Consider the following 25,770-nt stretch of genomic DNA (forward strand, 5'->3'; position numbering starts at 1 on the left):
GGTCGGTATTCTCCTGTGTGTGTGTGTATGCTTGCATTGGGGGAGTTGAATGTTTCCTTCTAGTGCTCTTAAAAGAAGTTCGGAAGCTACCTTTTCTGATAAATACATGCATATTCTGAAAAGTATGGAAGCCCAAAAGAATATAACCTCTCTTAATCCTCTACCTTGAGATGATCACTGAAGTAGCCTGTCTCCCTCCAGCGTATAAAATCAATCTTTTACAAAAAATTCACTGACTTTGTTTAAAAGAATAAGGTTTTCTTTTTTTTTTTTTTTTGTGACAAAATCAAGCAAACCAACTGCTTATAGCCTATGGGACCCATGCTCTCGGGTTGAGGATAATTTTGCAGTGGATTGCTTCTATACATACATATTTCATGTGTGGGTGCTTATTAATTGGGCATGCATTAAAGTCTCATTTCCTCTGTGTAAAGATCACCCTCTGCTCTCCTCCAGTTTGGAACAGTGTCTTTTTTTTTTTTCAACACTGTTTCAACTTTGAATTATCTCACCAGCTTAAGCATTCGTGTGTCCTGGTTGCTGGCTCTAGTACTTGCATTCCAGCCTGGTATTTTTCTAGAGATGCAGTCTCTTAACTATTCCATTTCTCCTACCCAGCATGATGGACAGGCAGGATGATGGGCAGGCAGCAGCCACGGCCAATCAATACCCAGCCCAGTGGCCACCGAGACCCTGGCTCTGCCAAGTCCCTGGAGTCCCAGCCCCCCTGCCTTCCCAGGGAGCTGAGGGTCTTTGTTCCAGCCTGCCACATGGGGACCCTGCTATTCCGAAGAGGAGGAGAGAGAATGCTGATGAGATGCATTGTACCCGTAACTGCCTTTTGGAAATCATGGAAAACAAATGTAAAAACTGAAAGTGACAGTTGGGCTCTCATTAGCTTAGTGGCTGTCACAATATATTCAGGAAAGAGGCAGTTGGCATGAAGCTGACTGTCTGAGGAGCTGAAACAGCACGTGTGTGAGTGTGCACACGAGTGCATGTGTGCGTGCGCGTGCACCCGTGCACCTGGAGGTGGGTCAGGTTTTGCCATGTAATTACTTGCTTTAGCTTTAAAAAAAATTGTCAGTTGGGTTGCGTCAGGCTTGGTTATTTTTCTTTATGGGTGCGTCTGTGAATATCTTTCAATTCCAGCTTAGGCTTTTTAGAGGGGCATTCACTGCGAAGAATAAACATATTATGGCTTTACTTTTTTTTTTTTAACTGATGGCATGAAATGCATACAGCAGGTGCCTGAAGTGCAGTATCTTAAACCAACAGCCTAGGTCAAGATGAGAGTATTTCCATACTCTGGAGGGTATGGGGCCCTGATTCAGTCATCTTGAGAATATATCGTTTCCACTCTCAGTGAACCACTCCTGTCCTTCCTTACCCCTGCCAGTCCAGTTCCCAATTCCTGAATCTTTCTATAAAGGTGCTGAGATGAAGCCAGTCCCTTGGTTGTAATTTCCAGCCAACCAAAGTGAGTCTAGTGCTGAGATACACCTGCCCCAGTTTTCACCTTGGACGAAGCTGAGGTTGGTAAACAGTGCCCAGCGTCTTGGAGGTCAGATGGACACAAACTGCCTGAAGCTTCCTAGAGTGGGAGCTGGAGGCCTGTGTTCTGGACTAGCTCTGTCACAGCCAGCAGGGAACCTCATGTGTTTGGGCTTGATTTCTCAAGTCCTATTCTGCGATTTGATGGCAGTATGATTCCAGTAGAAATATGGCCTTTCATGTAAAAAGAATAAACCCCAGAACCCCAGAGTTCAGCCAGGAAACGTCTGTGATCTGGGAACGAGACCAGATGTCCCTCTCCTGAAAGACATTGTACAGCTGTCCACTTGCCTCATTCTGTCTTCCCGGAGTCAGTGGCCAGGCCTCTCGGCAGGCTGGGTGGAAGTTCATAGAGCCATTCACTAGTTCCATAGGCTGTTTATTTTTGAAATTTTTAAAATATCTGTGCTAGGTTTCTAAAAACCACAAAATGTGGATAATAATATTACTTTCTCCAAGGGTTTGTTGGCTGGTGGGACCCTCGTCCTGATTTGGTAGTGCTGCCTCGCAGTTCCCCATGGTTAAATATTTTGAATATGGCCCATCGTCCCTGAGAGCATCCAGTGAGACCCCAAGCACATCCCCTCAATAAATGCAGTTATCTCCTCTGATTTCCCTGCCGCCCCCAGTGGCTCAGCAAGCCTTCCACTTGCGAACACAATCGTGTTTCATGTAAGACCCCAAAGCCTGCTTGACTACATCACCGCTGTGAGTTGAGCAAGGCCACAGACTGCAGGAGACCCAGGAGTCTCTAACGAAGGCTAGATCTGCTGTCTGGGTGTGTGTTCTGCCTTTGTTTCTTCCAGTCATGCCAGCAGAGCTGCACAAAATCCCAAGAAGAAACCATTGGTCACTGCTCACTCCACTGCTGCCAAGATAATTGAGACTATGTGGAGACTAGGTGCTTTTGAGGTTTCGATAGCGTTAAGTCATCTTAGCCAAAGCAAAGCAGAAGCTTGAAAATTGGATCCGATTTGAAGCATTTTTTTCCCCTCTGAGGTCTTAGGGAAAGGATTGGAGAGTGGCTCATGTGCCTTAATTTACCTGAGTAATTGTTTGTATTCTGAGGTTCGGTGGAGCTTTGGAGACTAAGTTGATGCTGACTTGCTGATTGCACTGGCCGCCCCCGAAAGGATGCCGATGCACCCCCTTTTCCTCCCTCCCTCGCTGAGGCTGCCATTTGCCTGGTACCCCCCGAGGACTTAGGGCTGCTCTGCTGGGTTTGGCTCTGCCGCCAGGGAACATGGCAGCCCCGGTGGCAGGGTGGTCTTTGTGGCGTCATGGCTGTCTGTGATAGGATTTGGATGGACCACGTGAGCTGCTGCTCTTTGCTTCACGTGCCGGGCCTCTGCCTGCTGCTTGCTCTGATTCCTGGTTTAAGGGCAGGGGATGGAAACAGATGCCTGCAGGGCCAAGCAAGTAGCATAAATGTGAACACTGGGCCAGGACAAGACAAGAGGGCAGTGGAGGCTGTGGCAGAGATGGGCATGCCTTTCATCAGCTGAAGATGCTTATTTTAAGGTATGTGATATAATGTCTCTTAGAGGAGTGTGGTTAGGAAAACCCATAGGAAGATTAGAAAGGTGTAAGGGCTGTGGGGGGAGTAATTGGACTTTATGCATACTCAGCAACCAACTTTTAGGTGTTCAAACTAAAAAAAAAACCCAAAATAAAAAACCCCAAACTTTGATCTGTAGGTATTTAGCTTGGGGCACTAATTTGCTACTTCCATGGACTCTTAAAAGAAAAAGAAACATTTATTGAGCACCTACTATGCACTAGATAATGCACGGGCATTTTAAGAAATATTATCTCATTTAATACTGCCAGGAATCCTATGAAGTAGATCTCTCACATCCATTTTCTCAGTGAAGAACCTCGGGCAGAGTGAGGACAAGTCATTTGTTTGGGGTTACTCAGCCACAATGTGGCGGCATTAGGATTTGACACTGTCACTTCCATCTTCCAGGCCATAGGCCCTTGCCCTGCCACAGTGTTGCTGGTTCGTGGCCTCTGTGGCCCTCTGGTCTCCTCCATCGCCACTGGGTGTCCTTTGCCCCCTAGGGGGGCCTGCTCTGGGCTGACCCTCGGACTTCCTGACGTCCAGCTCTCACCCGTGGCCTGGGTCCCTGGCGATGCCGACAGCAGATCCCCGTTTTACTCACATGGTGGGTCTCACCCCGGCCATCAAGGCGCCTTGGGCCTGTAGTTGCTGTTCATCCAGCCTGGCTTGGTCCTATTAACACAGGAAAAATGGGGCATGAGAGGATGGCTGTGTCCCAGGTCTCAGTCAAGCCCCTGGGATGTGCCCCTCCAAGTGAGGGCCTTGGCTTTGCGTAGGAGAGAATTCAAGAATGAGCCATAGTAGAGGGAAGGTAGATTTATTCAGAGAGATGCACACTCCATAGACAGAGGGTAGGCTGTCTCAGAAGGCAAGAAAAAGGTGGAGGAGGAGGGAGGGAGCCGGGGTGGAGGAGGAGGGAGGGAAGGAGAACCGGAGAGGGAGCAGGGGAGAGAGAGAGAGAGAGAGAGAGAGCGCCCTGGGAGGCTGGGAATTGTTAGTTTTTATGGTCTTGGTAACATCATATTCTAACAAGTGGGAGGATTATTTCAACTACTTTGGGGAAAGGGCTGGGAGTTCCAGGAATTGGGCCATCACCCACTTTTTGACCCTTTATGGTCAGCCTTGAAACTGTCAGGGCACCTGTGGGCATGCCATTTAGCATGCTAATATATTTCAATGAGTGTATATTGAAGCTCAAGGTCTACTGGAAGTAGAATCTTCCACCATCTTGGTGCTAATTGCTGTCTTTCTTTAAATGACTGTGTCCTGTCCCCTTCCCTTCTGCCTCACTGTGGTCTGATTGCTCGGTTCTTCTTGGGTTTGGATCCCTCTCTGCTTGGTTTAGGTGTTAGCTAGGCCTGGGCACGGACCTCAGCCCAATAGACCACAGCCATGACCTCAGGGCCACGAGGCCCACCCCGCAGGGCGTCCACTGAAGGGGAGGGCATCTGTTACGCTCTCATTTCACTAGAACTGTGATCTGCTGGCTGTGAGGCGGGCTCGGGAGTGACTGTGTGTGCAGAAGGTGCAATTCGCTGTTCAAGGTTGCATTTTCCTTCCCTTTCATATATTCCCGATTATAAATAAATAGGAACGTTTGGAATCCAGAAAATTTAACACCTCTCCCTCCAGTGCCTCAGAAATGCTTTCCTGCACACTGGGCAAATGAGGAACACTTGGTGGAAAGTACAAGAAAAGGGCTCTCCTACTTGGCGGGTGTTTTCTTGGTGTGGATGTCAGCTGTGGCAGACAGAGATTTTTATTTTCCAGCAGGGGTATAGTTTCACTCAGAGATCTGTATTTCAGGATACCTAACGGCAGGCTGCACGGAGTGGAGCCACAGGAGACCGGATCTCACGCACCGGGGCGTCCTGCTCCCGGGGAGGGGGATGTCCCTGCTCTCCGCTCCATCGACATGATATACTTATGTCCCAAGGGCTGTTTTCTGGTGGAAGAGCCCTGCATTCTTATCTTTGCCACTGAATTGTGTGCCCTCGGACAAGCTACTAACCTCTCTGAGCCACAGTTCTCGTATTTACATAAAGAGGAGAATAATGGAAATTTACAGGGTCGTTTTGAGGACTAGATAGGGTTAAGTCTATAAGGAGCATCTTTGAATGCTGAAATGCTGTGATATGCTAGTTTCTGTAAGCATCAAGCCCTTCAGACTTTCAGGCTCACCTTTGGACGTTCATTCCAAGTTGTGAAGTAGATAAATGAGTTTTGGCCCCTTCCCACTCCCTCTGTTGTATCAAGAAGCCCCTTACTCTATGAGTTTGCCTGTCCCAGAAAAGTAATTCCCTGCCAGGCAAGTATTCCTGATCCCCAGGTATTCCTTAAATCGTTGATCAAACTCATTTATCCTTCTTCTTACATTTTCTCTTTTCCTAAATCCACACCTGTGCCGAGCTATGTATGATTAAGCAGGATCAGAATAAACTTTTTGCAAGGATAGTGAGGCATCCTTCCCGAGTATATTTGCTTTATTTCCCAAGAATAGAAGAAAGTAGTTTTGCTAAATGAATAACTTTCTAATGGTGAAGAATCATAAGACTGAGATGAAGTTGTGGTGGGGAAAGGAGAGGCCCCTTCTGGAGCCCTTCAGGGGCCTACCCTCTTAATGACCTCTTTGACATGGCCAGTACCGTGTCTTGCTAATTTATATGGAATGTATTTTACGTAGGATTTGAGTTGGCTAAAGAGTGCTAGAATAAAAATATTAAGAAATAGTACAAAGTAAGAATCAAGATAAATGAAAGGTCAAGACTTATAGAGAAAGAAAAAAACAAAACAAAACCCGAACACAAGTTTGTGGGCTGTGTGACAGTAAGTTGCTGCAGGTGGGCCATGTGTTTGGCTGTGAGCTTCCTGGAAGGCAAGTTGAAAAGGAAATAGCAATGCAGTCATGAGAGAAAAAATTCATCAGTTACTGTGGAAGGCAAAGATTTCTCGGTGCTTAACTCCACCCTGGAGCTGCAGGGACGATAGGAGACGTTAGTCAACAGTGGCCTTAACAACATCTGACAGTGAAAGTATTAGCAGTTTGTAGCCTCTTGTTTCTCAGCATATGACTTCCAGAACCTGGTGTTAGTGGTAGCCTGGCACCCTGGGTCAGTGTCGTCCAAATACATTGCTTTCTGTGGCTGTATTGACTTTGGTTTGGAACAGTGAGAACTGACTTCACTTGTGCCAAGCCAGAGGACACATGATTTTTGAGGGAAACTCCAAAGACAGCCTACAATGCTTCCTATTGTGCCTGGGAAAATTCAAAGAGGACAGGCTGCATCTTCCTGGCTTGAATTTTCTGGGAAGAAGATACAGTCCCAGGCAGTCCTGACTGGGAGAATCATTGGTCATTGCACGAGTGATGGGGAGGCTAAGCCAGATCTCAGCTTGGCTTTAGGTGTAAAAACGGTCACTTAGGGAATGGTTGGGAGAGGTCGCTGGCTTGTCAGGAGGAGCCTGGAAGAACCTGGCTCTCTGACTGAGGTTCAGCCCCCTGTCGCTTGGGAGCAGGTCTGATGGCCGTGCTTGTGGGTCTCTCCACATCCTTCTGGAGTCAATGCGTGTTCTCTCACATCCACTGCGGTTAAGGCAGCCTTTTCACAGAAACATCGGGCTAATCGGCTCTACGTATGTGCAGACTAGATTTTTTTTCCCTGTGCATTAATTGCAGCATTTGAACATTCTCTTAAGTAGGCAAAAACAAAGAAATGTATTTTTAGTGCCTGAAATACCCTTGTTTATTTTGGAAACATTAAATGCAAATGTTAAAAAAAATTAAAAAGAGCTCCGTAATCTCCTTCCAAGGCTTTGAAAATGACTTAATTTTTTTCCTGCTTGTCCAGAAATGCACTCTCATTAGACACAAAAAATACTTAAAGGTATTAAAAATAATCCATGATTCCACCACCTAGAGATAATCATTATTAACAATTCCTTCCATTTTTTCCCCTGTATTTATAGCTATATATACACATCTAAAGCCATATATATTTTTATGTTGATATCTATATCTTCATAGATTAATGGGAAGATTGGAGTGAACATCAGGATATGTCCCAGAAGTGTTTTTAAGAGTACTGGAGATTCCAGATTCAGAAGTAATATTCTAGATACAGCATTGGAAAGAAAGGTGGAGAGGTAAAGAGGAGCTGATGGATAAAATGGGATGGACACAAGAGGGGAAATGACAGAAAGGAAACTAACACTGGCTGAGGGTTCACTCTGGGTCAGGGCCAGCGCTGGGAGTTGACCTTACACGCCGTGATTTCTGTTACCCTGAGAGGAAGGCTGATGGAATCTGCGTCCCCGGGAATCGAGCTTGGGTTTAGGAGCTGGATGATCTGAATTGGCATCTTGGCTTTACTTCCTGCTAGTGTAGAGCCTCATATTTCTTATCTGTGAGTTTCATGTAAATTCCTCCTTCATATGGATATTGTGAGGACTTAGAGGTGTAATGCACACAAAGTACTCACACCCGGCACACAGCAAGCCCTCGTCAGTGGTAGCTGTCCTTGTTCATCTTATTCTAAATTTGAGTAAACTGAGTCTCAGAGAGGGTCATGTGCCTAAGATCACGAAGCTGGAAAGTGACGAAGATGGGATTTGAATTCATGTCTGTCTGTCTTCTGCACTCATGCTCTTTACAGTGCACTGGGTCAATGGCTGAGAAGAAAAGATTACATTTGTTTGATAGGACAGCATATGTCATTTCTTCTGCATCGAGTGTCTGTGAGGAGTGATTGTCAGCACCTGGGAGTTCATGCTGGCCTTTTCTGGCAACTCCAGGGAAAGTGAAGCATACTGTCCTCTCTTTGGGTGTAAAAGCTCCTCTCCCATAGTGGCGTCCACAGCTGATGGCATCTGCAGATGACACGGGAGGAAGGGTTAACGTGTGTGTGTGTTTCTGCCCGGGAAAACAGTGATGAATTTCATGCTTAGGAGTTCTGACAACCATTTAGCAATGGAGCTTTTTTTTTTTTCCTCACTAGATTAGGAAACAGATGTTTTCTGGTCCATTGAGGAATTTTAAAGGCTGGAAATACTTAAGACTTATTTTCCAGGGCTGTTGACCTCAATTCTTGGATTATGGTCTTTCTGGCTGAGGTCCAGTGCTCTGGAGCTTTTAATCTGCAGAGACTCCTTTGCGTATTTATCCTACTCTGCTCAATGTGACCTTTTAAATCTGTAATTCATGGAAGCATAGTTCAGATTTAGGAACTGAGATTATTTATTTTTGCTTCTTTTAAGTTTAAATAACTAACGAATCAGGGTCCTTGCCTGGCAAACTACCTTGGGATCAGCCTTCACTCAGTTCAGTTAAAATCTTTGACGTCTCTGACATTCCCATCTCCCTCTCCGAGGCAGCATTTTGAAATAATAAAAACAGATTCACATTAGCTAGAATTCATTGAGTTTCTATTCTCTTAGTTAGTATGGGACAGGTCATGCTGCAGTAACAAAAACACTCCCAAATCACAGTGGCTTCATCCGTTTCTTTTCTTGCTCATGCTGTGATGCCCTATGTGCTTCTGTAGGGGATTTCTGCTCACCATGGTCACATAGTGACCCAGGAAAGTGGAGGCTTCATCTGGCATGCTTCCATGACCACCATAATAGTGGGAAGGGAGTGTGTGAAGGGAGTAAATATCTCACTGGTTTTTAAATCTTCACTGGCCAACACAAGTCACATGGCCAAGATTCACTTCAAATGGAGCTGAAAAGTTCTGTTCTACCATGTGCCTGGAAGGAGAGCAGAACCAGAATACTTAGGTGCTCAGTCCTGAATGACTACCATGCCTCCCGGGTACCAGACTGCTTTAGGTGCCTCGCATATGTCATCTGTAATCTTCGCTCCAGTTCTGCGAGGTACAGCTTCCTATTTCCATTTTATAGATGAGAAGACAGACTCAGAGAGGTAAGGTGAGTTGCCCATGGGCACACAGATTGAGATTGAAATCCAGTCTGTCTGGATACTAAAATTCATGCACTTCTCTCTATGTTGTACTGCCTTTGATAGCTTAGAATTTCACCTTTTTCCCCAGCTGGACATCTCCTACCTGGATGATAATGGTGCTAGTTAATCGTCTTCCAGTGATCAATTTTTATATGCACTGTGATTGTCAAAATTTGCTGTAGGAGGCTGGAAATGACAGATGCTCACGGCTGTATGAGAGTGGTCCAGCTGGGAGCTGGTTCACTGAATCATGTCTGTAGGGGTAAGGAGAGTCCAGAGATGACCAGAGCAGAAGTGGGGGTCTTTGGGGGCCCCCAGAAACTGGATGTATACTTTCCTTGGTCACTGGACTCTGGGGACCACCACATGACTATTATACTGAGTGATGACACACTGATAAAGTTTATATTTACAAGGGGAATTTTGTGTTTCATCTGTCTAAATGAGAGTTTGGTCAAAAAATGTCCTTGGGCATGGCTTGAATCGCAGAATTTGTGTGTAAGTGAAGTACTATCTTCAAAATGATCCAGGCCTGTGGTCAGTGGCTATAAAGAGGTCTAGATCTGGCCTTTTGTGCTGATAGACATGAGAGCATTCTCTTAGGTGCCCAGTCTGTGCCAACAAGCTTAACTGATGCCCAAGGTCACTTTCCCTGGTTCTCATAATGACTAATGTTAGGGAAATAGTGCCACTAAGATGGAAGAGAGTGAGTTTTTGGACCTAGAGATAGATCTTGAAAAGCAACTTCCTGCTTGAAAAAGCATTCTGAATTGTAATGAAATGAATTAGAAATAGTAGATTAGTGTCTCCTATCTGATCTTCTACCATCTTCTCCGTATTTTATACATCCTACTGCGTGTGTTACCTCTGCTAACTTACTGTTACAATTTGCTGGCTGAACGACTTCTGTTGGCTTCTCATTGCCTACAGGGTAAAGGTCAAACCCTTTAGCAAGGCACACATAGGTCTACAGGGTCCTGCCTCCACCTACTAATCTCAAATATTCCTAGTATGTATGTAATGATGCTCTCAAGAAGTTTCTGCGTAAGAGGACCCATTTTCAACTGCTCGCCAAAGAGAGAATTCTTGCTAAGAGGTAGTCGTAAAGAAAAACTCGGTCCTCTTCCCATTTTCCCCTTTACTCTCACACAACTCACACTCACAACACTATTGACAGCAAATGGGTGGGAGTTTTTGTTTTTGTTTTCTTCTCGTTTTGTTGAGATATAATTGACATGTAAGTTAAGGTGTCCAGCATGATGATCTGACTTACATACATCATGCAGTGATGAACACAATAAATTTAGTGAACACCCATCATCTCATATTGATACAAAATAAAAGAAAAAAGAAAACATTTTTTTTCTTGTGATGAGAACTCTTAGGATTTAATCTCTTAACAACTTTCGTAAATAGCATACAACAGTGTCACATGTGTGGGAGTTTTCCCTCACAATAAGTAATTCTCAGACACCAGCTGGGTGTCCTACAATTTAAAACAATTTCTATACTATCTACCTGGGGATAGTATCAGACCCCACAGATTAAAGGCTCAGTCCCATGAGATTGTTCCTGACTTCAGATGCCAATCACAGTAGTGGGTCCCTAAGCTGCCTCCAACTTCTGTCTGGCTTAACTGTGAATTGGAGGGTCCCACAACCTCCTCCTCCTTGGATTCAATGATTTGCTAGAATAGCTTACGGAACTCCGGGGAACACAAACTTATAAAAGACATGGTAAAATATACAGATGTATATTCAGATGAAGAGATACACAGGGTGGGGTCTGGGAGGGTCCTGAGTGCAGGAGCTTCTGTCCGTGTGGATGTGGGGGGCATCACCCTTCTGGTACATATTCACCAACCTGGAAGCTCTCTGAACCCTGTACTCTGGGGATTTTTATGGAAACTTCATCACGTAGGCATGATCAATCATTAACTCCATTTCTAGCCCCTCTCTTCTCTCTGGAGAATGAAGGGTAGGGGTGAAAAAGTCCAAGCTTCTAATCACAGGTTGGTCTTCCTGGTGACCAGCCTCCATCTGGAGTCCCACCAAGAGTCACCTCATTAGAGCAAAAGACACTGCTATCACCCAGGAAATGCCAAAGGATTTAGGAACTCTGTGTCAGGAACCAGGTTAAAGACCAAATACTAGAACAAAAGGTGCTCCAAGTGTTCATATCACTTAAAAAGTTACACGAGTTTTAGGAGCTCTGTGCCAGGAAGTGGGGGCCAATGTAAATATATTTCTATCATCTTGCAGACAGGTTCCCTCTTTCCTCCCCACTCAGCACTATGCTGGTCCTGCAGACACGCTACAAGAAAGATGGTGGGCATGGAGTGGTCACATTAGAGAGACAGGCCCTTCAGTGTTTTATAACCAGTGAAGACAGAGCTCTCTCTGGTCCATAATCAGCCAGAGCTAGGTTCCTGGGAGTAGCGCAGAACCGAGGAAGGAATGTCCCCTGTGGTTACCGAGAGGAGAGGATCTAGACCCAGTCATTATGCGGACCTTCCCGTGGCTAATCGTGGGTTGTTTTCATGTCCTTAAGGAAGAAGAATTGGGAACTAATATCCTAACCCACTCTGGAAGCTGCATGGATGCCCTCCATTTATGGGGATTAAATGTTTATGGCTCTCATGGCCTGAGTCAGATATTACCATATTCGTCAAATCTTAAGTCAACAATAAATGATTATATACGTTTTCTAGTATTTGTAGTTTTCCAGTTTCCCTGACTGGATGTGACTCCCATTTACTGATAAGCGTCAAAAGTCTGGAGCTCAGGACAGGCAGGTCCAGTGCACAGCGCTCACTCTGGACATCTTTCTGAAAGGAGTTCACCTGCGCCTGGAGGTACAGCTCACACACAGGGTGGGGATTTGCAGGCATCTCCTCTGTTCATCCAGAAGAGTTTCCCTTCTCTGGACAGTGACCTGCGGCAGCAATTCCTCGTGTGGGAGGAAGGCTATGCCCAGAGGCAGGGGCAGCCCCTGCTGGCCTGTGAACTGTGTGACACACAGAACGAGGAAGGCTGCTACTAAATCCTGCCCCTGGTAAGGTTGTTTGGCTGAATTCAGGCGCTGTGCCCTTGGTCAGGCCTGATCGTACAAGGGCACGTTTGTGTAGGGAAAGCACCGACTCTCTCCGAGCCGTGTAGACGGGACAGAGGGAAGGTACCTGTGACTCCTTCTAAGTCCCCATGTTCAAGACCCATTTAGGACATCTTCTGTAAGTAACAATCTTGATTTCCCCCAAATAGCCAGTAAGTGTTTATTTCAGCAATTTGCAAAATGAAATTCGTAGGTTTTATCCCCTTGGGGTAATGCTCTATGTGCTTAGCCACTCTATACTTTGTGGCTTAGTTTGGAAAATACATTTTCTTTCCTTCTTTATTTATTTCCTTTTTTTTTTTTTAAATCCAGTAAGGTGTTTCCTTGAGTCAGATCTTTTCTTGGTAGGCTTAATAGTAATTTAGCAGAAATTTTTAGCCATGCACCGGCACTTCCAGCCTCACTGGGTGTCTGCTTATAGCTCCAGAACAGCCAGTGTGTGGGAGGTGAGGCTGGGAGTGGAGGCTGATTCTGCAAAAGCTAAGTGTGTTTCCCACGTGTGCCCTCACATGCCCCCATTCTCTCTCTTTCCTGGCTTCCTTTTATTCCACTCCCTTCTGTGTTCTGGAGGATAACCCCGGCTCCATTCATTGGCTTTTCTTTGTCACTTCCCATGACATTCATGTTCTTCTAAAATGCCAAGCCTGATACAAACTTCATGCCCTGGAGCAAAAAGGAAATAGGATACTGGACTTAAAAAGATGCAAACGTGTCTTGGCTCTCTTTTCTTTGCATTTTGTTCTGCTTCTGTGGAAGACCCAGATCTGTGTACCTTGGTTCAGTGCTGAGTCTGAGCCTGGTCCGAGAATGTTGGGGTCGGTGGAAAGGACTGTGTGATAGTGGCTGGAGGAGGAACCGCTGGGACCTTGGTTGGTGCTGATGGACCAATGACAACCATGACGCTAAATGGAACCTTCCTAGGCTTCATGGAATTTTGAAAATAATTTTCAAGCTCAAACTTCAGTGAGAAAGAACAGAGCAAGCATTTGTTTTCAGGATGGGAAGATTAGTGGAGCAAATGATAAAGTCTCAATGTATAATTTTCCGTAAGTTAAAATAAACAAGGTTTGCTAAGACATGGCTGAGGAATGTGACATTGTATAAAGTGATAAAACCATGATCTTTGGCTCATCTCTTCCCTGGGACAGAAATCATTTGTAGCTTATCAATCTTCTACAAGTTAACACCTAACTTGACAGTGTCTGGACTCTACAGAGTAGTGAATATTAAGTTAAGCCAACTTATCTTCCATACGCATCAGGTGCCCTTATGTGGCTTTGCGAGACTGTGTTCTATGTGACCTTGAAAGGGCATCTTGAAAGTCATATTTTTGCCTTATCGCCACATTTCAGGTAATATATCTTGGCAGTACATATGGACCCATTGGACAGTCTTCTGATTTCTTGTTTGATGTTGATTCTAAATAGTTAGCTATTTCAGGGGTCCCCATGGTTTGAACCTTGTCTCAATTTGCCCTGTCCTTTCTTTCCAGTGTGGTTTGTTGTGACCGTTCTCTGGGATGACAGCCTCCAGGGAAACCATCCGGATCAATATTCTTTTCTTGTCCAGCTTTCTTGTTTTTTTTTTTCCCCCCTTGGTCCAGGTTGGGAAACTTCAGTCATAGGGTAAAAATGTATAATTTTTTATGGCATGATTATTTTGGGGAAGGCATGATTTAGAAATAAGCTATATTTTTATCTAGGTCCAGAACAGAGTTTTAAATGAATGTCATGAAATAAGTGGTTTTAATATAGAAAATGACTGTTGTATCTTTAAGCTTATAAGTAACAACATTTTTTTTGTTTGAATTGAAAACTTTAGAAATGTCTTTTTATTGCCTGAGGCAAGGTTTTCTTTGCTAATGAGTTGATCTCTTGTGCACGCACAGGCACACAACACACAGACATACAATAAATCTTATCTAGACCTCCCCAAAGAAAAGTGTGTGATTAATTCAGACACACTCAAATCTTATTTAGTAAAAAGCTAAACATTGTGAAGCCCTTTGAGTTTTCTGTAATGCCTGCTGTGCAGACCATTTTATGTGTCAATTACTTTATTTAATTATGTTTCAGGAGCTATGATTTGACCCCCAATGTGACAGAACAACAAATGGTTTTAATGGATTTCCACAGTCATTTCTTTGTTTTGGAACTGCTTACTCTCAAGGAAAATGCTGCAGAGTCAGAGTCCAAAATCAGAGCCTCAGGAGAGGGACAGAAGGGAACAGGAGCAGGGTGAGCTGGAATTGGAGTGAAGCCAGGAGCTACGAGTCAAAAAAACAAGACCCAACCATATGTCATTGACAAGATACTTACTTGAAATATAAAAAAACAAGACCCAACCATATGTCATTGACAAGATACTTACTTGAAATATAAAGATACATATAGATTAAAATTAAATGGATGAAGAAAGATATACTATGCTAACAGGAATCAAAAGAAAGTGGGAGTAGTTGTATTAATTACAGACAGAGCAGATTTCAGGAAAGTGATCAGGGATAAAGAGGGGCATTACATAATGACAAAGGAGTCAGTTCTCCAAGAAGCTATAATAGTCCTTAACATGAATGCACCTAACAATACAGCATCAGACTACGTGAGGTGAAAACTGAAGCAACTGCAAGAAGAAACAGATGAACCCACTATCACAGCTGGAGACGTCAACACCCCTCTCTCAGACGCGGAACCATGAGTGAACGGAGTTGGTGTGGTGCAGGGCTGCCAGGGAGGCCTTGGTGCTCCAGGAATTCCCAGATGTGTGCATATTCAGGGCTCTCTTCTCCTAATAATTAGTTCGTGGGGATTTAGCTTCTGTTTCAAGCCAGGCTCTGAGGTCCTAGAGATTTCTGAGTGGTACAGCCTGGCCAGTTTCTCTGTACTGTGGTCTGAAGACTACATTAGGATCACTGGGACAGGGGATTGTTAACAACATGTAGATTCCTGGTTTCCACGTCAGCTTTACCAAATCAGAATCAGGGGGTGGAGCGGGGAATCTCCAGTTTAAACAAGCCCCCCAGTTGACTCTCAGAAACTTGAGGAAACAAACTGAGGGCACATTGCATGTTGACCAAGAGGAGATGATGTGGAAGTCTGTGTGTGTAGAGCTGATGTTCCACGTGGGCATCTGCAGATCTGGGGAAGCACTGAGCAAGGAGCACTGTTACCCCAAATGTTGTCAGTTTCCTTTTTACAGGAAAGGTCAAGGTGCAACACTTTCCCCCTTGCTCTATGTTGGAAACCACAGGAATCCCTAAGCAAGCTTTAAGTCTAAGACACTGGGAGAGAACTGTTCATAAACATGGCTTGTGCCTGTATTGGTATGCACTAGTTGGCTTTTAAAAGCTTGTTAAAATGACTTAATGGTCCGGAAACCCCACTGGTTTACTGTGGTTAAGATGCAGTTGAGGGATGGTTGAGTTGAGATTTACTAGGCTTGTGCCATCTGTCAGGTAGGGTGCTACATTCTTCACACGTACCATCTTATTTAATGAGGGACCTTTGTCCCAATTTACAGTTAAGGGAACTGAGGCTCAGAGAGCCAAGTGGTGTGTCCTAGGCAACACAGCCAAGAACAGCCAAGGCCAGGATGTGAACTGAAGTCTTTTTCTGTCTGACACCATGGCTTGGACAGCAGACCCAATTATTTTTTTTCTGACCTGTGGAGACCAGTGGCACAACATCCTAAAAGTGACCTTGAACTCCCCTTGGCACTCAGGTGGCCAAGAGTCTAGTAATCGAGGCACAGAACAAGCCAGGAGTGGCATTCATTTTTGAGTTTAGAGAAAATTTGATATTTGTGAAAGCAGATTGCTAAGCCCATGGCCTTGAGGAGAAAAAAAAAATCTATGAAGAAGCCTTCTGCCTCCTTCAGTCTCTGGCAGTGCGGCCCCTGCTGCTCTCAAGAGGAGTTGATAAAGGGGGAATTTGCAGAGCTGAGCAAGATGGTGGCTTTTGAAGCATCCCCCTTAAAGACTGCTTCCTGTGAGAGGACAGGACAGTGACAAGGCTTGGTTCTGGGAGAAGACTTAATCCCTCTTCCCCTTGTCTTACCTTCTATCCTAACTTCTTGCTTCCACCGTAACTGCTGAGCATGCAGGAATTTTATGATGTGGTTAAATGTCACTTCCACCCATGTCCTTTGTTAATTTAGTGCATGGAGCAAACCCTAATTGGCCTCCTTACTGTTCCTAGAATTTTTTTTTTCCGTAAAGAAACACTTTAAGAATTAAAATAACCCCAGGGCTTTTATATTGTATGTAAACTTACATTGTACATGAACTTTTATCCCTTTGGTATTATACTTGCAAACGGATATTTCTGCAGGTTTTGGGTGAGTGACTTATAGTCTTTGTTTAAAAAGTTTAACCTGGTGGGCTGGACAGCCTTGCGAGTTTCAGAGGGCCTGGGGCTGTGGGTGGCATTTTCTGTGGTGTGGTGTTGCAGTTAACACATAAGACTTTGGACACATAAGACTTTGGAATGTGAGTGGGCCTTTGGGGAGCGTGGGCCTGGCCAGGCTATGGGGAGGCAGCCACCAAAGGGCACACAGTCACATTCTTCTGGGGCCACTGGGCAAGCGTGGTGGCTGTGTGCCATTTGGCAGTGTTCTCTGGTATTCGCCTGTGAGTGGATTCCTGGATTCCTTGGGCAGGGAGGCACAGTGCCTCAGGCAGGCTGCTCCTGGCCAGTGGCAAGGCCAGAGCCATAGAAGCAGTTGATGGAGGAGGTCGGTGGGCTTATAAAGGGACCCTCATCCTGGGAGGATGCTAGGCACCCGAGGGTAGGAGCATGGGGAAGAGTCCTATTGCAGTGTTTTAAGTGTGGCCCTGCCAGATGTGTGGCACGGTCCCCTCCAGCCTCCAGATTTGGGGGTGCATGAGGGGAGGGGAATCGGGTGAAAGATTCAACTAACAAATGAATTGTCTGGTGCCTAGTGAGGATTGTCTGTGCCTAGAGCTGCAATGAGTTTCTTCTGAAGAGTCCCAGGGTTTCTCTGAATAAGGCAAAGCCTCCCACTTAACTAAGTGTCCTCTCTCTCCAGAACGGCGTGCTGGCAGCTGGCAAGCAAGCATGTTTATGACTCAGTGATCTTTTGATAAGAGCTCATTCCTGAGATGCAAGTGGAAACTTCTGATTAGAATTCACATCAGGTCAGAGGGTGAGAGTATGGCAAAGTATCACCGAATGCAGGCACAAAACTGGGAAAGCCAAAATCACGAGTCTGCAAGGCTGCAGAAATGAAAAAGGGCATTAGAATCAACACATCAGAGGAAAGGGAAGACCAAGGCAGGTGACACTTCTGACACCTTTCTCTGTTCAGCAAAAGCTGATACTCCTGGGAACTAAAATAGCAGAGATCTTAAATGTTTAACCTCAGTGTTAAAACAAAAAAAGAAACAAAACAGAACCACAAAGCTGTTTAAGATTATAACCTGTGGAAATACAAAGTTAAAAAGTTAGAATAGAAAAAAAAAAAAACAAAACCCAGAATAGAATAAGGAAGAAAAGGATTGGAAACAAATTAAGATAAATTTAAAACTTGGAATTTGTTTGTCCTAGAGTTTTTAAGAAAACAAAGATGATCCTGGAGGGCAAAACAAGTCATCCCAACTTGCATTCCTGGAACTGGACTAAAATAAATTATTCACAAGAGAATAAAAAACATTTGGATGCACATGTGGTGCTGGTCTCATTTTGCAAAACAGGAAATCTGTTCCACCAATGTCACATTCATTTAGGGCTGCAGGTCCTGTTGGAGGAAGGCAGTAGTGCATCTAAAGTGGCTGAGGTCCTGAAATGCCCACGCCTTTGGACAGTCGCAGCAAGCTAGACATGCACAATCTGAAATGTGCATGCTCTTTAAATGGGCCCAATAAATCCCATCTATAGAGAGTGCTTAGTGTGAGCTTACAGAACATGTTTTGGGTGTCCGAGGGCTCCCGTGGAATTTTATTTAAATTACAATAAAGCTGCATTGTTTAAACTAGGGACCAAAGCATATAATTTCTAGTGGGTCAGATACATAATCTCAATAAACTAATCGGGGGAGAGTGGGTGGCTTGGCCACGAGGCGGCCATTTGTGATGTCCCGGCCATGGCTGTGCTAAGCTGGTGTTACCTGATCAGGTGAGTTTTCAAGGGAGGCTAGATTTTTTCAGATTTTAGGGGAAATCTTCTAATTTTTAAACATTGGCTCTTAGACATCAAAGATACAGCTGTTTGGCCACTGGTGAGCAAACTCTGGCTTTAAACTTTAGAGGAAATGAGACAACAGGTGAATGTTTTCTGGCTCCTTGGCACTAAGTGAAAGAATTTAAAAAAAAAAAAAAAAACCAAAGCAAGTTTGTAAAAGTGAAAAGAGTTTTTCATTTATCAGGGTCATAATTGTGCAATTTTAGCAACTCAAGGAACAGATCTGTGAAGAGATTGATGGCGTGTCAGCTTACTGTTTACTCTTTCTACTCTAGCCTTAGTTAGTTAGATCTTTGTGCTCCGTGTGCACCTGACAGCTACGATATAAGCTTACATACTATACACATGGCCATAGATAAAAATTCCTCCGCATGGCCCTTTGTACTGATTATTCACCTTCTACCAAACTGAGCGGATCCTTGGTTTTTATTTGGCGGACATGGTGCACTGCAGAAGGAGAGGGTAGTGCAGAAACAGGGCAGTACTTTAGGAAAAAGTGGTTTGTAAGATAAAGAAGAGAATGACTTGGAGGAGCAGGGAGATTGTTAGGCAGGAGTCTCTTGAAGGTGTCACGGCTGGAGTTGTTGAGACCAAGAGTTAGAGATAAAGTAGCTTCAATGTAGTAAGGAAGGGTTGATAAAAACATGATGGGTTCTATAAAATAAGACTGGATTTAGTAAGTGGTTAGTGATGGGAAGACAAAGAAGTTTTTTATAGTTGCCAAGTCTCAAAGCTAAGAAACTGGCAAATGGTGTCTAGGAGAAGCCGTTGGTGAGGACTGGGGAACAGGGTGACCAGGGATGGTAGGTTTGACTCTGGACCTGTTTATTTTCAGGTGAGACTTCAGGTCTGGCAGAGCTTGGGCGTCATCTGCTTCTCTGCGTAGAGGTCATAGTGGGGTCTAGGGACCTGATGAGATTCCTCAGCAAGTGACAGAGATAAGAGACAAGGATCCAGGTCTAGGAAAAAGAATAGGGAGCTAAATGGAATCCAAAAGAGCAGAGTTTCAAGAAGTGTAGGGCTAATAGGCTCCCACCTGGTACCTGACATCACATACACATTCTCACTGAAGCCTCTTGAGGGCTTAGGAAGAGACATGGTTGCCTGGATGTTATAAATGAGGAAATACAGTGAAGCCAGGAGAGGCTGGCAAGGAAGTGGGGGCAGTGGGACAGTCTGAGGTCCTTCAGGAAGGTGGGTGGTGAGGGGATTGAGAGAGGGCTTGGTTGGGACAGCGCACTGGAGAGAAAGAAAAAGGCATTTCTGAGGATGTCCTGAAGAGCACGTTCCTCACCTGAGGGGAAGGATCAAAGGGAGCGGAGATACGGAGGATGAAAGCTGGGGAGGGAATCCTTAATTGATGGGGCTGAGTTGAAAAGCAGGGGGTGAGGGATGGGATCAAGGGAAATCTGCAGACTGACAGGATCCTGAAAGGGAGCTCTCCATGGACAGAGAGCATGAGCCCCAAGCGATGGTGAAACATCGCAGCAGGAGAGCCACAGATTTGAAAGGAGCGATCAGTTCTGGAGGCTGGTGGCCAATTTCACGTGACTCTGAGGAACAGTATCAGCCGTTTTATTTTCTTTTCATCTAAACATTTTCTGTGGATCATTCATGTTAAATCTCATGAACTATGGATTCTTCGACATAAATTAAGCCAGCCTCGATTAAGTAGAGATGACTTTAATGAGCTTTCATTTTTTTCCAAGGGGACTATGCTATTATTAGCTGCTGTCACGTGAGATTTTTGTTTTGTTTGTTTTTAGCCTCCGTGAAGAATAGGACTACACAAGAGCAGTGTTTGAGGAATTAATTTGTTACTGTGCTGACATCATTATCAAAATAATGGGTGTAACATGTACTGTTGTGATTGAGAGTTTTTGGAAAAAGCTGCCCATTATATGCTAAGAAAGAACTTGGGCTTTGGAGTTATTTGGTACCAATCTGACCATAGTATTTCCCAGGGGGGTGATCTTAGGCTAAAGGAATCACTTTTTATTCTCCAACTGTAAGGTCATGATTATGCCTTGTAACATTTTTGCGATAATTGGAAACATATGAAAACACCTAGCGCATGCCTTAATAAATGGTGGAAATAATAATAATAAATCAGGAAATGAACTGAGGGTTAAATGTTTTTATGCATAAAAGATATCAGACAAACCTAGAGAATAATAAATGTATCATATGTGTGTGTGGTTTGTATGTGTGTGCGTACGTGTATATGTAGAGATGAACTAATTTTTCCATTCTCTTATTGATGGGTGTTTGAATTGTTTCCAGTTTTATTCTGTTACAACACGTGCTGAACATTCCTACGCGCGTCTACTGGTCCGCATGTGCTAGACTCTCCGGAGGCGTTCTTCCTGCAAAGGAAAGTACTTTCTTGCCCACCTTCCCCTCTGCTAGGCGTTGTCAAATCGTTTTCTAAAGTAGTTGTGCTCACTTACACGGCTACCAACAGTCTCTGAGAGTTCCAGTTTCTCTAAATTCCACCAACCCTAAAAAAAGTCAAACTTGAAAATGTTTACCAATCTCATGGGTATGAAATGGTACCTTGTTTTTTAATTAGTGTTTCCCCAGTTGCAGGTCAGCTGGGCATCTTTTCACGCCTGCCGGTCTTACGAGTTTTCTCTTCTGTGAAATACTATTCATGCTTTGTGCCCATTTTTTTCTAGACTCATCTTTTTAAAAGATATAAAGGCACTGAGTTAGGCATCTATCATTCTACCTGTCTGTCTATCTGTCTATTATGTGTCAAAGTTCAAGTGTCAATTCTTAGTAACGTTAACCGATACTTTTGTCTGGCAGAAAAATCAGGCTAATTGCCTCTCTATAACAGGGCTGAATGATGCGTACTGGATGAATCAAATATGGGGGAAAAAACAAGCCTGCCATGAAAGACGTTGAGCATGTAAGAGTGATACCTTTTCCACAGGATGTGACTGGGAATCTGGATTTTGAACAAATGTCCCAGGTAATTCCTGTTTCTAGGTGACTTAAGGAAATCCTGCTCCAGCCCCATTCCTGAAACTGAGCTCCAACATCAGAAGGTCCTTTGAGTGCTTTTCTTGTTACTTCTTTGGCATAAATCTAGCTGGGAAGCAATATAATTCGGGGAACACTCGAAGAGGCTCTAGAAAGAAGTTTTCATGTAACCAGCTAAGCTCCCCTCTGCAAGTGCTCGAGCCTCTGCCAGATGATTCTTGGCTTCTGCCAGCTCCCTGCTGCCCCTGGGCCACCTGGCCTCCTTGGTGTCCCCACGGCCAGGTACAGTGACGGTTCTTGTGATTTTCTCCAGCGGCACCCAGACCTCTCCTTCCCCACTGCCGCCAGGGCAGTCTTTCTAAGGAATGTGAGGGCTCCTTTGAGAGACCTAGCTGGGTTGTGTCCCTTTTCAGAAGCACTTTCTGTCACCGCCTCTTGCCTATTACTTACTCTGTGCCTTCGGGCCTGTTGGTCTCCAGAATGTAGGAACATCTCTCTCCCACCAGTCATTTTGCTTCTGCGCTTTCCTTAGATCTCGCCTCCCCCTTTTCTTCTTCTGGACAACTCATCCTTATCCTTTAAGACAGTGTTTCTCAGACTAGATAACCAGAGGATCTTGTTAAGACACAGATTCTGATTCAGTTGGGGTGGGGCCTGAGATCCAGCTTTCCCAGCAGGCTCCCGGGGTGCGGCAGGATGCTGCCCGCCTGGGGACCACACTTGGACTTTAAGACTCAGTGTGGGCATGCCTTGATCCTCGCTGAGTTGTAAATGCCCCTCCTTTGTGCTCTGAGCACCTGGGCCAACCTCTGCCGTGCCTCTCACATTGCATTATAACAACTGCCTTGTCTGTTAGCAAGTGTCTGAGGGCAGGAATGGTGCCTCTTTTTTTGCCTTTGCAATGCCCGGCATATAGGAAACACTGCAAGTATTTGTTGCACAAACACATGATTCCAACAACCCAGACAGATATTTGTCTGGCTGCATTTTGCCGTTTGTGGCTGTTTCCCTGTTGAGGCCAGTGACTCATGGCTTTTCCAGATGGTGCCCTGTGGCCTGAAGGGTTGGCTCCACTCTCTACAAAGCAGCAGACCTTGCCAAGGGAGGTGCAGAGGAGTGGGCAGTGAGCTTTGGCCTTGTAAGACCTCAACTTTGGGTGCCTAATTTAGGTCCAGATGAGTGGGTTTAAAATTAGCCCTGGATTCTGGATTTTCTTTGGATGTTTTTCTCATGGTTGTGAACACACATGTGTGCATCTCTTACGGAGTAAGTTTCTGAAGTTTAATAGCCTCTTCCCACCCTGTTCTCCACATAGGTGCTGGAATGAGTTTTCTGAAATGGAAATTTGGGTTATGCCACATAACCCAAAGGGTGGCTCCCTTTCCTTTCAGGGAAAAGTCCAAATCTCCCCTCATGGCTTCTGGACAGGAGGCTCAGGATGACCCACGCTTCCTCCTGTTGCCCCCGGGGGCCCCCTTCCCCTGTCACAGGTGTCCCGGGGTGGAGGATGGATAACATGACTGCCCCGTTCCTGAGGCCCCGCCCCCAGGCTCGGTTGTGAGAACATGTTGGGGACCCCGCCACCTGCTCACTCTTGTGTTTGCTCGGGACAGTTATGCTGTAAACTGGAATACATGTCTGTTTCAACCTGTAATTCCTGCACATTCTGTCAAATGCAGCAAGGTCGAATAACGAACACGGAGGTCTCTGTTCTCTTAAATCTCTTAATGATGGTGTGACTCCTTTAGCAGGTGGATAGGGGAGGCATCCTGCGTGCGGGTGGGTAAGTAGTAGCTGGACAGAAGAAGAGGCTGCCTGGCTGCATTTTGCTTCAAGTGTGTAGTCCTCCTCCCCTCATCTACTCATAAACTTGCTTTTCAGTGCTGGTTGGACCAGGGAAAAAGTATTAGTGGGAAAGCCAGAGAGACCTGTGTGAGGCCCAGGCAGGGTTTTTTTGTTTAATTTAAAATTTTTTTCATTCTTTTGTGAGTTAGTATTCCTACCCGTAAAAATGGAAATAATAAGTCCTACTTTGTGTGGACAGTGATGTTGATTAATTGAGACAATGTGGATTTACAAATGTGAGCCACTATATACAAAAATAGATTTTAAAAGAAGTTTCTTCTGTGTGGCACAGCGAATTATGTTCAGTATCTTATAATAACCTTTAATGAAAAAGAATATGAAAATGAATATATGTATGTATATGCAAGACTGGGACATTGTGCTGTGCATCAGAAACTGACACATTGTAACAGACTGTACTACAATTTTTAAAAATTGAGATAATGTGTAAATGTTAAGTTTTATGTACGCCGTAGGTAAGACTTTCTCTTTGCCTTCAAAGTTTGGAAACGGTGGCAGTGCTACAAACATACTGTTTGCTGTTGTCTTGTGGCACTTTTCTATTATGATGCCATATGGTCTGTTTCTTTTTTTTTTCAATTGAAGTATAGTTGATTTACAGTGTTGTGTTAGTTTCTGGCATACAGCATAGTGTTCTGTTTTTAAACCGGGAGAGCTTCTTTCTTCTACTTTGTTACTCTGTGTGTTTTACTAATACAGCTGTGCTGAGTCCCTGCACATGGCCGACTGCTCCTTGCTGAGTTACCACTGTGTCCGGGATGTGAAAGGACTGCTCTTATCTTCTGAAAACAGAGCTGCTTCAATTATATCAATGCCAGGCTTTCTGCTAAGGAAATCTCCATTGCAGACAGTGGAAATGTAGCAAAGAGAGAGATTCAGTGCTCTGCACTTTTTTTTCCTGTGAATCTTGGAATTTTTTTTTAAAACCAGAAAGGGCCAATTGGAGAGGTAGGTGAGGGAGAAGATTTAACAAGTTCTGTAGTGTCGAATGTTCATCATTTTGTAGATCTGCAACGTGAACATAGAAGGTGCTGTTTGTGTTCGAGCAGGAGAAATATTAACCCTTCAGCCCAAGGGCAGCACTGAGCAGAGTTGCTGTGAGTCTGCTCCAGCCTCCAAGTTGATGGACTTGGACCATGAGCATCACCAGGAGCTTGTTAGAAATGCAGACACAGGCTCCTACCCAGACCTACTCAATTAGAAGCTGCATTTGAACGAGATCTTCAAGTGATTCAGATACAATTAAAGTTTAAAGGGGCTTTGCTCTCGGCCAGCGTCGTCCCACAGAACTTTCTGTGATGATGGTGATGTTCTATATTTGTGCCGGCTAATACGGCAGAGACTAACCACGAGTGTCTGAGAACTTGAAATGGGGCTGGTGCAACCAAGGAGCTAAAGTTTAAATTATATTTAAGTTTAATTAATTATAACTTAAATATAACTAGTCACATGTGGTATGTGGCTACCAAATTGGGCCGCGCAGCCTGAGACTACCAGGAGCTGCTTACAGGATTCCTCGCGAAGGTGCTGCTGGCTCTGCATCACTGCTGGGGGTGTCAGTTCTCCTCGCGTGGCTGAGCGGGGTCTTTGTCCAGCACTGTGCTCCATGCATCCATGCACGGTGCCTGGGATGAATCCAGGAGCCCCGGCATTCCTACCCTTACTTTCTTCTCTGGAGGCTCAGAATGGTTAGCCAGTCAGTCTCAGAACTGGATCAGAAAAAACACCTGCTATTATAACCAACCCAACACACCAGAAACTCCCCTTTTCCAATTGTGTTATTTCTATTATTTCACAAATCCCTGAAGATCAGAAGAAGTATTTCTCTCCTTGGCTTCCTCTGCAATGTGTCTGGCTTACAAAATATAAATTGATGTTTTTATTGGCTTGCTTTCTCCTTTAATATTGCATTTCCTCTGGAGGGAACTCTCATTCAAATTATTTTAGTTATGGTCCCCTAAAGGAGTCTTTCTACATCTCTGCTCAAGCAATCCTGCTCTGTCCTCTTGGCCTGAGCCTTGCCCAAGTCGGGGCATCCACAGATATCACCGCTTGTATTGTGATGACTTAAGCAAGTTCTGTAACTTTAAGACGTCTCTTGTTTTCCCTACCTTCTCCATGCTGATCATCTCTAATCATCATTTCAAGCATAAATTCTTTTTATCAAATTTGGCAACACAAAACACTTCCCAGCTGTTCACAGGGGATACATGGCCAGGCCATGATGCAAACATCTGTTGTGGCTGGAATGACCCTCACATTTCACCGAATGGAGTTCTGGGGCCATCTGTCTCCCCTTCCTCCCCAGTGACCCCAAAGTCCTGTTGCGGTGTGGGAAATCAAAGAGGCATGAATTAAAATGAAGCTTCGTGTGACAGCAAATAGCCCTTTTCCCCTAAAACTGAAATGTGTATTGACAAATGTACATTTGGTTACGCCATGGACATCAGGTATAGGGGACCTTGTCACCTCTTTATATTAATGTTTGTCCTTAAGTATTGCCTCATTAGGAGGTACCCACAATTAGACCC

The 25,770-nt window shown here is 44.7% G+C and overlaps 1 protein-coding gene across 5 annotated transcripts in view; it reads left to right on the plus strand.

The window, feature by feature from the left end:
* Nucleotides 1-25,770, plus strand: part of FRMD3 (FERM domain containing 3) — a 296,566-nt gene that overhangs the window by 114,624 nt on the left and 156,172 nt on the right. Inside the window, exon 1 of one of the 5 annotated variants that reach the window (XM_032477517.1) lies at nt 21,267-21,362. The exons of the other annotated variants lie outside the window; for them this stretch is intronic. Within the exon in view, the coding sequence (XP_032333408.1) occupies nt 21,282-21,362 (81 nt within the window). The 5' untranslated portion in view covers nt 21,267-21,281. Of the gene's footprint in view, nt 1-21,266; nt 21,363-25,770 lie in introns of those variants that run through there. 5 annotated transcript variants of the gene reach the window in all.

The sequence above is a fragment of the Camelus ferus genome, chromosome 4 (genome assembly GCF_009834535.1).
Source record: "Camelus ferus isolate YT-003-E chromosome 4, BCGSAC_Cfer_1.0, whole genome shotgun sequence".
Classification (NCBI taxonomy): Eukaryota; Metazoa; Chordata; class Mammalia; order Artiodactyla; family Camelidae; genus Camelus; species Camelus ferus.